General features: G+C 28.9%; 1 protein-coding gene across 1 annotated transcript; it reads right to left on the bottom strand.

Moving 5' to 3' along the window:
* Positions 1–359: 359 nt before the first annotated feature.
* On the bottom strand, positions 360–9,344 carry LOC114372611 (protein NRT1/ PTR FAMILY 5.2-like). Its single transcript, XM_028330267.1, has 4 exons — positions 9,063–9,344; positions 5,422–5,639; positions 1,875–2,440; positions 360–1,653 (listed from the first exon to the last, which is right to left on the bottom strand). The coding sequence occupies exons 1-4, from the start codon at positions 9,184–9,186 to the stop codon at positions 777–779; spliced, it is 1,785 nt and encodes a 594-aa protein (XP_028186068.1). The 5' UTR covers positions 9,187–9,344; the 3' UTR covers positions 360–776.
* Between the last annotated feature and the right edge of the window lie 2,951 nt (positions 9,345–12,295).

Here is a 12,295-nt window from a genome sequence, read left to right as displayed (position 1 = left end):
ACAGGCATGTTTAGATTAATTTATTTTAAGAATTATTTTTAAATTTTCTGAAAAAAAATATTAGCAAAATTTATTTAAAAATAAAAAAAAAATATCTCATACATGTGCCTGAATTTAGAAACTAGAATATAGGTAATTAAATTAGTACTTAACTTTATCATGATTTATTTATTTCGATCTGCTTTCAAAAATTTGTGTAGAAAATGGTGAAAGTAGTTTTTATTATTTTTTTTTATTGTTTCTTGTAGAAACTTTTCAAAATAAAAAATAAAATAGAAAAAAAAATCAGTTTCCTGTAATCTTTAGCTGCAGAAAAAGAATTCGCTTTATAATAAAAAAGCAATTTTATTGGAGGAATGAAAATGAAAATCTAACCTGATAGATTTTGTCTTCAACCTTTATTTTACAATTTCTTGACTAAAGAAAAGCTTAAATGGCCCGAAAATTAAGATCTAGAAAGAAAAACTTCAAACATATTACATTCCTTTTTCCAATCTTGTGTTTTTTTCAAGATGCAAGTGACATTTCTCGAAGGTTACAAAGGTAAGGAAAAATGATCACATGCTTCTAAAACGACCCCCAATAACTATAATAACTTGATTAGGTTCTCTTCTGAAGTGACTTCCAATGACCAAAACCACTCCAAAGTTAACACGCACACACCCCCCACAGACACACACATATCTAGTTCTTTGGCCATCCAAATTTGTACATAAAGTAGTTTTGAAACTTTTCACGGTCTTAATCCTCTTTCTCCCCTTAGATACCCCAATCAACTAGTCTTTTGGATTCACAACGTTGGACACGGTCTTTTCCTTCAGTTCTTTTGCAAGCTTGTCTATGGAATCTGAAACTTCAACCCTATATACATAGTACCTAGTAACATACGCGAAGAAGATGAGGTTGAGGAAGTTTAATATTGCAAAAAATGCATAGTAGTAGTCAAGATGAGACTCATTCAGATTGTTCAAAATCCACCCCTTGTGACCATTTTTCTTGGTGATATTTGACACTGTTGAGAGAAGAAAGGAACTGATGAAGTTACCAAGGCCTAAGGTAGTTGTGGAATATGAAGTTCCAATGCTCTTCATGTGTTCCGGGGATTGATCATAGAAAAACTCAATTTTTGCAACCTCTAAGAATGCATCAGCAGTTCCCATAAGTATAAACTGAGGAAGCAAAATGAATATGCTCAAAGGAACTTGCCCTCCACTTTCAACCACGCCATGTTCTCTTGCAACCTTGAGTCTATAGCTTTCAGTCCCAGATGCAATGATCATGATCAATGTGTGGATTACAAGGCCAATTCCCATCCTCTGAAGAAGGGTAATGCCTCTTGGGTTCTTGGTAAACCTTTGCATGATCTTCACAAAGAAACGGTCATAGAGCACAATGCACACAAGCAAGGACACGGTAACAAAGGCAGCCAAACTTGCTGGGGGAATTTTGAAGCTTCCAAGGTGTCTGTCTAGAGTAGTACCTTGCTTCACAAAAAGGGTATTTATCTGAGCCATCATTGTGCTAGGCACAAATGTAGCAACCAAGATTGGAATCATCCTTATCATTTGTTTTGTCTCCTCTACTTGAGTAACAGTACACAGCATCCATGGACTAGTGTTTGAATCTGTTTTCACACAGGCCTTATCAAGGAACCTGCACATATATGTATGGTTTTTATTAGGAACATAAATTTCATTGTAAAACTAGGATCGTCAAGTGGAGAAATTATTACATAATCTGAGACCACATGTTCAATCACATTTTATTAATTTCTTTTTACGAATTGAAAAATGAAATAAGATGTCATGTGGAGATTGGTCACGACCATGTAATAATTTATCCATAAAGGAGAAAGGTAGGATAGAAATTTGTACTTTAATGTTGGAGTGTGGTCAATTCTGTAGCTCCCTTTCTTTGCATACCCTTCCTTGTCAAGCTCATATAGTTCTTTAGAGTCACTAGGAACAGGAACTTTTGATTTCCTACAAGCAGCCACAATGACCCTAGCCATTCTAGTGAAGGTGCTCCCTGCAGGCACTTTGTGCCTATAGAAGGGTGTGCCAGCCACGAATATCATGATTGACACTAAAAGGCCAAGAGTTGGAAGAGCATACCCAAGAGTCCACCCTACATTATCTTGGATATAAACTAGAACACTGTTTGCAAAGAGTGTCCCAAAGAAAATGCTGAACATCCACCAATTGAAGAAGGATAGCTTGTGTAGCTTCTCTTTAGGGTGAAAATCATCAAACTGATCAGCTCCTATGGTGGAGATGTTGGGCTTGGTTCCTCCTGTTCCCACTGCTAGAGTGTAGAGTGCACCATAGAACACTGCAAGCTGTAGTGTGGAGGCTTTGGCACATTTTGTCACATCCTTTTCAAAGCATTGAGGTGGCTTCAGGCTAGGAAGGGACACTGCCAGTGTAAGCAGAGACATACCCTGCCATCAAAGATCAAACATCCCCAACGAATTAATTTGGCAGTTTGAACAGTATGCATAACCATCATTTTCTTGTCCAAAAAGTTATCCTATGTAGTAAAAAATTTGTTACATTATGGGTCTAACTCTGTCTTTAATGTCTCAATCTAGATAATTATATTATGAGATCATTGAGATTATTCTACAACGCCTTTTTTCTTTATGCATATATATATAAATGTTGGGTAGAGGTTAAAAGAACAAGAATTATGAAGCAACACTCAATCCAAATATGCAAGTTGGGTAGAAGTTAGATTGAGGAACAGTATTACGATTTACAAGCAAGTAAAGGCGTAAAGCACAGGAGCTCCCATTTCATGGATTCCAAAAAAACCTATCAATATTAAAAAGTTTATCTGAATAATATCATTGGATTTATTAAGTGAAAAATACTAAGACTAGAATGAAAATGATTTTATATTAATTATAAATATACACAAGGTTTTATTTAAAACACGTGTCCGATTTTCAGTTTATATGTTATTATCCATCCATCTTTTGCACAATACTTACTAGTACTATTTAGACAAATTTTGTTATTGCTATTCGATTCTTCTATACAAGTTGTTAATTGTCTTTATTTGTGGCTCACTCTGAAGCCCCACAACCGCACCCTGTCCCAATCCCCTGACTTGAGCTTGATATATAGTTTTGGACTTCATGCAGGTACAAGAACATGATAACCTATATTGTATTTGTGGACCTTAAAAAACATTTCATACTTTTAGAAAGATGCACACACAACCATGAAAAGCGCCGTCCACTAGCGTCACAAGTATGAAAAAGAATGCCACATGCTTTGAACCAAACTAGAAACAGTAGAAAATGACGGGGACACTTTCCTACTACCTTTCATGTCTTTTTCTTAGACAACACTGTCATGAGGTCAAATTCTAATACTTTGCCAATATTATAACATGTCCTATCCAAGTTCTATTAGAGATTCACTTTAGAAAATTAATAATGAAGAAATCAGTGTGTAACAAAAGCTCAATTTTAGTTTATCATGAATTTTTTATTATTGTTTAATTACATATACTTATTTAATAAATAATTTGACTGCAATAACAGCTACTTAATATATCAAACATAATGATAAATTCATGATATAAAAAAATAAAGCTGAAAATAAATTAAATTAAATTTATTCAAACAGTGGACTTATATAAAAGATGATTAATTCTGTAAAAAAAAGTATTAATATAATTATGTAAAAACATACTATCCTTTAGTGAGTTCTCTTTCTTTCTCTATATGTGTAAACCATTATTTATAATTGATAAATATTACTCTAACTTTTCTTGTATACAAAGTTTAGAATTTTAGTCCTCTATTAATTATATTTATTAGAATTTAAGTAGTTTAATATCAAATTAGCAGTCTATAAATATTCCACAAATCCTATTAAATATCATTGTCATAGAAATAGTATACCATCTCATTAATCGTTCATCTTCAAAAGTCAAATTCCGAATCACTGGTTGAGCTCCAAGATTCTTTTTTTGTCCCGAATCACTAATCAAACGCGGGAATTAGTGTATTATTGGTCCATCGATAGCTACTGTCCACTTATCATACTAGCAACATTCCAATAAAAAATGCCAAAAAGTCTTTGATCCAAAAGTTTGAAAGTGTTAGCCTACAGTATATAGTAGCTTCAGTTGGTTGGTTGGTTCTTGACAGATTTTTGTGTAGAATAATCAGCTGGTGACATGCAATATTTAGCATCTAAATACTAGATCATTTTAATTAATCTTGTGCAATAATTTCATTATGCAATCTGTATAAGACTTTTTCTTATTAATTTACACAAGAGATTCCATGTATATATATAACCAGAGAAACAACTAAAAAAAAGTTCATAGATAGCTATATATTATCTATTAACAATTAATACTTATATATATACATATATAAAAACTTGCAATCATTATGAAATAAGTATTTAGACTTTAAGAACATGTATATAATGAATTAAATAAATTTAAACATGTGTTTTAGTCTATGTAAATATAATTATTGTTAATATAATTAAATTTATTAAATAATATATTAATATAAGATTAAATGACTTATAAAAAATTGGTAGCAATAATGCATTCAAATTAAGGTCATAACAAGTAGTATATACCCTATAGCAGTCAAATTTAGGATTAAATTTATAGAATCAAACTTATGGTCAAAATATGCGGGCTTAAAATATCGAGATCTAATATATATATATATCTTTATGGTCATTTTTATATTCAGAACAACTTGCATCAAGGATCTTGGGAGACACTTGTCTAAGTTTCTAACATGTGGGAGTGGGGAGTTGAAATGTAGTGATAATGCCACCCAGGCCCATTGGATTCACCAAAAGCGGACAGTGTAGTTTGACTTAAAATCAATCATTTTAGAATTAATATTTATAAACCTACACTCATCTTATTCTGCTTCACCCTCACACTTATGAAATTTTAAAATAAAAAATAATAAAATAATCAATTGTCTCCTTAACTACTAATAATTAAATATAAAATTATTTGTATAAATGTAACCTTCACGGATCTTAACAGAGGAAATTAACTTCAAACTTATATGAGTTATATCTGTCCCACCTAGCTTCATTTTTCAACCACTCCCCATGTGAGATTAGAGGGATGAATATACACAAATTAATAAAGTTAATTAAAATTGTCAAGCTCGAGACCTATTTAGTCATTCTACATGTTTTCATTTCGTGACAAGAGTTCAATGCCTGGACTAAATTATCTGTGACATATGAACACGCTAACAATAATTAATATGAGGAGTCAAACTATTTGAAAGATGTGTTAGCAACATGTTATTGGATTATACTAAAAAGAGATTAAGCTAAATGAATGAATTGATATTAAACTCTTTGTGGGGGCAAAAAAACAGAAAACTAGGTAAAAGAAATAATATATTGAGAGACTAACCGAGAGATAAACGGTGGAGGCTATGACAAAAGTCCAATAGCGGCCAAGGAAAGCGTCAGCAATGTAGGCGCCTAATATGGGTGTCATCCAAATGGTACCAACCCAATTGGTGACATTGTTTGCAGAGGAAACTGTGCCTTGGTGAAGCTTTGTTGTAAGATACAGAATCAAATTTGATGATATCCCATAATAAGCCATTCTTTCGAATACCTCATATACTGCACCCACAATCAAATCAAATTCAAACATCAATAAGCTTTCTACATGTTTCAAAATTATACGAGTTAAATTGTTGATTTAATTAAGTGTCAAGCCAGGTCACTGTTTGCTTCTTTCCTTTTGACATGTATGTTGTGGAGACTAGGTTGATTAAAATGTCCTTATTTTGGTGAATCAAGTTACATGTACATTGGAAAAGAGAAGATACGTGACCTCATGAAATATCAACCTAATTATACAATTTTAAGGACTAGTGTTGGTGACAGTTGTATTAGAAGCGTGTTAAGTATGTCAACTGTTTATTTTCAAAGCCTTTAGTCAGTTAATTAGAAATTTAGAATAATATATTCACTATCTTTGAATAATAATATATTTTTAATATTCTTCGAATAACATCTTTTTGCTTTATATAATTTAATATGTTTTCATATCATATGCAAAACTAAAATAAAATGAAGTAACGAATTATACATTTCATTAATACTACAAAAGAATATTCTTTTTACATTAAAAGACACCTAAAATATTATATATATATATATATATATCGTGTGTTGACTGTTTGATTTACCATATTCAAACGTAAATTATTTCACTTCAAAATAAATTTTAATCAAAATCATCTTTATAACTTCTATTTTACAAATACTCACTCGAACACATACTACAACCTCCTAGGCTAGTGAATAGTATGGAAGTATTAGGCTATTATTAGGGGTCAGAAAATATGTCTTTTATACAATTTTTTATATAAAAATCTTATCCACAGTTTTAGTTCCAGTGCCGGTTAACAAATTATTGTATGACAATTTAATTATTATAAAATAAATATAAATTATGATGTGAACATTTTAAAATTCATTATAAACCTAGGGAAAAGCAAGAAACAAGCTTAATGATTCGCAAGACACAACTTTGTATCCTAATACAAAATACTTTTATTTAATTAAATTAAATGATATTATCGTACGCAAATTTTTCATCATAATTGGAAGTTTAAGAGGGACCAACAATTAAATGCAAGCGCAAGTTGGGTAACAGTACCACTACTGGAAATGAATACTGATCCTAATATCATAGAGTTGCAAACTTAATGCAACTCTATTAAGTTTGCAATAAGTGGTTTTTTATTAGTTAACTTTAAACTCATTTTGGATATATTCCGTCAAAATATCACGCATTATGTAATCCAGCTAACATACAATATTTGGCCTTCTTGAAAGTAACAAGGCTTTTGTTCGATTCTGTTTTAAGTTTTTAAAAAATACTTTCAAAAGTAATTTTTAAGAATATTTTCCAGACTATAACTTATAAGAGATGGAAAAGCATAAATTAATTAGTGTTGATTTTAAAAACATTTATTTACAAAAAAAAAAATTCAAAACATGGGTTGATGATGGGATGCATGCGTCTGGGTCCTACGATTTCAGAAATTTGGCACGAAATGGAAAAAATGGGGGGAATTGTGGTTCCATGGCTCATCTCTCTCGTACGATTCATAAAGACATAAACATCCCAATTAATATATGATGTCTTATGTCTTGCTCTAAATGATGAACAAGTTGTGATTCTCTCTCACATCACGAGCCCACCAAGCAACCACCACTACCATGGAGAGAACCAGTTGGAGAAGGACAAGTCCAGCTTCCATGCATTTCCAAGACCCATTGGGATGCGGAAAATAACAAAGAAAAAACCTCCCGTGAAGAACACACAAGAGGGACTAGGACACCTTTGAAAAATATTCTAAAACTTTTCATATGTATGTTCTACAAATTAATCTTTTCAAAATAAGATTAACTATATAATAGGAATGATATTTAAAAAATTTATTTATTTTAAATATTTTATTAATATTTTTTATTTTTTCAGTATCAATCTTTTTATTATATCATATTATATATCATAATTATATTTTTTTCAATTTTTTCTCTTGGTGTTAAAAAACATTTGGTTGTCCAGATATTCTTTTCATAGAGTTCACTGATAATATATTATTTTAACTTTTGTCATCTAATTACCAATAGTTACTTACGGTAATTTTGTTGAATTTTATACTACTTTAAAAATTATATCGATTATAGTGTAAAAAAATACTTATAGTGTATACAAATCAAACTCTATTTGAAAATTGTTAACTTTATTAGATAAATTTATTAATAAATTTACTTTTCGGAGGACTAATTTGTAGACATATACTTTTGGGAGTCACTACCAAAAAAATACTTTTAGCGATTAAAAGGGAAATAAGATGTTACTTTAATTTAATTATCAGATTATATATTAACTCTTTTTAATATGATATGGACAACGTAATATTTATTTCGAAAAAGTTAAGGATGTGTGCATATTTTATTGACTTGATTCATTCATTTACATGTGTACAAAAGATGTATACAATAATACGTGTATGGATAAGAACACCTAAAGAAAAAATTTTGCCCAGGAAAAACAAGGGTTATCTAAGATTAAAAAAATTGTTAAAATAATTTTAAGTGAATGAGAGATATGAGATTAGAAAAAAAAAAAGTGTGTGACCAACTCTTTTATTTTGTACTATGTCATAAGAACGAAACAAAAGATATTTATGGAAGGACTGATATATTGTAGGTACAACAACACTTCGCTGCCCAGCTAAGCAAAGCCCCAATTTGTAGCATGAAAACAGGAAATCTTCTCCTCGGTTAATTAATGCTAAGTGCAGGACGATGGTAAAAAATGGAAAAATAAATCAAAGATATTTATTCTCTTCTCACCAACATCTTGCAGTTGCAGAGAACAGCAGAATATGGTATAATTGAAGCTGTAAGTTTTGAAATTGGAAGAACAATACCAGATCAAAATATCCATCTTAGGGAGTGGCATAGTTTTGAAAGCTTGCGATAACATAACAAAGGGGTGTGTGTTTAAACTTTAAGAGAGTTCAAAATTTGCTTAGACTTTTTTTTTATCTAAATCATATGTTTACAAGAAGTAATCATGTTTAAGCTGATAAAATTACCACGTGAAACAAACTCTTCTTAAGTCAAGACTTGAACTCAAGACCATTAGTCCAACTCAAGATCATCGTTAAGTTATATATATAGCAAACCTGTGCTTAGACTTGATAAAATGGTTTATGATTTTTTTGATATTCAAAATATCGTTGAATGATTACTTATTAAATTCAAAGTAAAAGGGACAAGATTATATGTGCATTAAAAAAGCTAATAAATCTTGAATCAGCCACAGTCTAGGGAACAAGAAAAAGAAACTAAGAGCTGTGTCTGTGTCTGGTTAAAGGGTGGAAGAAGGAGAGGGTACTAAATACTAACTCCTAACTAGCAAGAGTGGTTTGTTAACAGCATTACTACACGTTTGAGAGAATAACTTTATAGTTAATAAGGAAAATGATGACATGTGTGAAAAGAGAGAAAGTTTACCAACAACAAAGGAGCAAGCTTTCCAACCACCACTTTTGGATCTAAGAATAGGTTTCCCTTTAATGTTCACAGTTCCATCTTGTGTGTAGTCCTCGTTCTCTACCCTGCCCTCTTCCATAGTCATGTTTACTCAACAGTAGAAGCTAGAAACCTCACTCACTTTTTCTCACTCACCCCCTCTCCCCTTTAGATGGAAACGAGGAGCATGCACAAAGAAGGATTTTTCTCAGTGAAGACGAGAAATGAGAGAACTCAGAAGCTGCTACTATGCTCTACTATGATAAAACAATACACAATTTATAGACCTCACGCTGTGCTCTGTGGATACACTTCCAACTCCACATGGGTCCCTGATCATCACCATTATGTCATTATCTTTTCCTTTTCTTTATTTGCTATAAATAATTAAATAAATATTAAAAATAAGTTTCATTTAAATCTTAAAATAAATTAAGCAGGTATTGCAATTAAATTCAATTTAATGTATACTCAATTACTTATCCCACCCCACTCCAATTTTGGCTGAAAAAACCACTTTGACCATATTCAGCTTTTCTCCATCTTCAAAAACGGGTTCAGTTTGAGTTTTAAAATTAATTGTATATTTTTTTACTCAAATTTTATTATTTTGGTTATGTTTGATAAGGTATTTTAATTAATTTTTTATGTTTTTATTAACTAAAAAATTTGTTTGATGGTTCAATAAATAAATTTTTTTAGCATTTTTTCGATAGTTTCTAGAAGTTTTTAAACGTCAAGTGAAATAATATTTTTTTAAATATTAAATTCTAGTTTTTTTATATTTTTTTATTCTTATTATATTTATCAAATTTTATGTTTAGATTTTTTTAAATAAATAATAATTTTATTATTTTTTAATCATTTTATACTTTTTAATTATTTTAATAACTATTTTTATCAAATACTTATAAAAATATAATTTAATAAGCTAATTTTTTGGCTATAAGCTTCTAACTAGCTTTTAAGTTAATTTTGTGAAGCATCACCTTTATAAATTTTATCATTCAAGTTTTTTTTTTAATTTTATTAGTTTTTATTTTTTTGCGCATTTGCTGATGTTGACATGTTACTTAAAAAATTTATCATTTTTTCAAAATGAAATTATTTTATTGCCAACCTAATAGTAAAATACACAAAATTAAAAATCTTGGATAATAAAATTTAAAAAATGATTATAATTGGATGGTAAAAATGTGCAACTAAATCTTTAAAGAAAAATGATTCTAAATCAGTTGTCATTTTAGGAATAGTTATTATGGTATGGTTAACGAGAAAAAATCTAATTAATTAGAGACACAAAAGGTATATAAAAAAAGTTATATAATACATTTTATGAAATTCAAAATGTTGATTGTATTTGTTAATACATATATCAAAACCTTGAACGTTGTAAAAAATAGAACAAAAATTATATCTTTTATAATATAAAGTAAGAAAGTTTTAGCTACTTTTTTTTTTTGAAATATAAGGTGAGTATTTTTTTTCCTAATGCGATTTATTTTATACTTAATTATCATTCATATTTGAACCTTAAATTATTTGATTAAGAGACACAACTTATTATTATTACTTAAAGGGTTATTGGTTAATTTTAAATAAGCATTTACTATTAATATCTCTGGGGAAGGATAGTAGGTTTAATTCATTCCTTGATTTGATTATTTTTTATACTATTTGTATGCATTCATTTATTTTATATATATATATATATATATATATATATATATATATATATATATATATATATATATTACTTATCATAGGTTTTTTTTATTTATTTAGCATAATATTTTTTAAAGTTTGACTTAGCTTGTCAATCTACTGAAAAATTTATTTCTTATTAAAAATTTTACGCCGTGACCTATTGGACTAATAGGTCAATAGAAAAAAAACACTTATAAAATTTAAAATTACTATTATTCAAAGAAAGGTATAGAACTGAAAATAAATAGGTTAATCTGTATAAGAATTCAGTCTAACTTTTTCGTATGATATATGTTATTTTCTAAGGTTTGGTTTGACATATATTCATAATAATTTATTTTTATATACGCGCGTTAACATACTTAACAATTGACCAAAAATACTTATTTAAAAAATATAAATAAGTATATGATTTTAATATATTAAAAAATTATTTATTCCATTAAAAAAACATTATTTATATTTATTTTAAAAAAATTGATTGGACATAAAAATATTTTTAATAACTTTAAGTTTGACTTTTTAATCAAATATATTTTTATAAATATTGATTTTGTTTGTTTCCATAAAAAGCTTAATCTAGATTAAAGCTGATTTAAATTAGGCCAAAGAACCTCAAACGGCCAAACCTATTCCCACCTATATGTATCAATTGATGAATAGTGTGAAATTTTTTAATCTTGCGCATTGTTCTGCATTTTATCTACATATATGCTGTATTGTTCTGTTTGTTTATTGCCCTTCTTAAGAGCCATGTTTCTCTATAAACACTTTTAAAAGGAAAAAAATGAAAAAAAAAATAGTTTATCTACAAGTTAAAACTAATTTTTCATTAGTTAATTTGTAGATATTTTCTCATCTTTTAAAAAATTATATGAGAAAACTTTTACAAATTAATTATTGAAAAATTAATTTTAACTTGTGGAGAAATTTTTTTTTTCTTTTAAAATTAATTCTAAAGAAACTTACTCGAAGAATACCTAAGTTGTTATGCACCATTCCTTAAAAAATGTTATGCACCAAACAAATTTTTTTAGGAAATGCGCCAAGTATGTTTTAGTAAAATTAAGAATTTAATTAAATGTATTCAGATCTAATTATAGATAGCTAATTTAGACAATAAAATATAAGACTAATTATATTCGCAATTTTATTTAATAAATTTATTTTTAATATTCCAATAGCTCTGTAATGAATGGCAGAAAAAAGGTTTGGGAACTATGAGGAGGTATTTTGGAGGAATTGCAGTAGACTGTAGGAGATTTTCAAGACTTATTCCAACAGCAGGTTTGACCTTTACAAGGAGGGTTGGTAATATACTGATTGAGTGCGTCTTTAGATGTCTCTTGCAAATAAAAGTTGATGATAAAATGAAGTTTATAAAAGTATTTTTGTTCTTTATTTTGGATTCAATTTGTGATGAATCATTGAATTTGATCTCAAAATTCATGCACCAACAAGTTGAGAAAAATGTTATTAACTTTTGGATGTGTGACACAATAAAAAAA

The sequence above is a fragment of the Glycine soja genome, chromosome 10 (assembly GCF_004193775.1).
Source record: "Glycine soja cultivar W05 chromosome 10, ASM419377v2, whole genome shotgun sequence".
Classification (NCBI taxonomy): Eukaryota; Viridiplantae; Streptophyta; class Magnoliopsida; order Fabales; family Fabaceae; genus Glycine; species Glycine soja.
Note: the sequence above shows the minus strand (reverse complement) of the source record. Positions and strands in the feature narration are given on the sequence as shown.

Excerpts from the sequence above, each read along its gene's own strand:
- LOC114372611 (XM_028330267.1), bottom strand. The coding sequence starts at position 9,186 with ATGACTATGGAAGAGGGCAGGGTAGAGAACGAGGACTACACACAAGAT. Across the intron at positions 5,640-9,062 it reads AGCTTGCTCCTTTGTTGTTG|TATATGAGGTATTCGAAAGA; the intron begins GTAAACTTTCTC and ends TTGTGGGTGCAG. Across the intron at positions 1,654-1,874 it reads GACCACACTCCAACATTAAA|GTTCCTTGATAAGGCCTGTG; the intron begins GTACAAATTTCT and ends ATATATGTGCAG.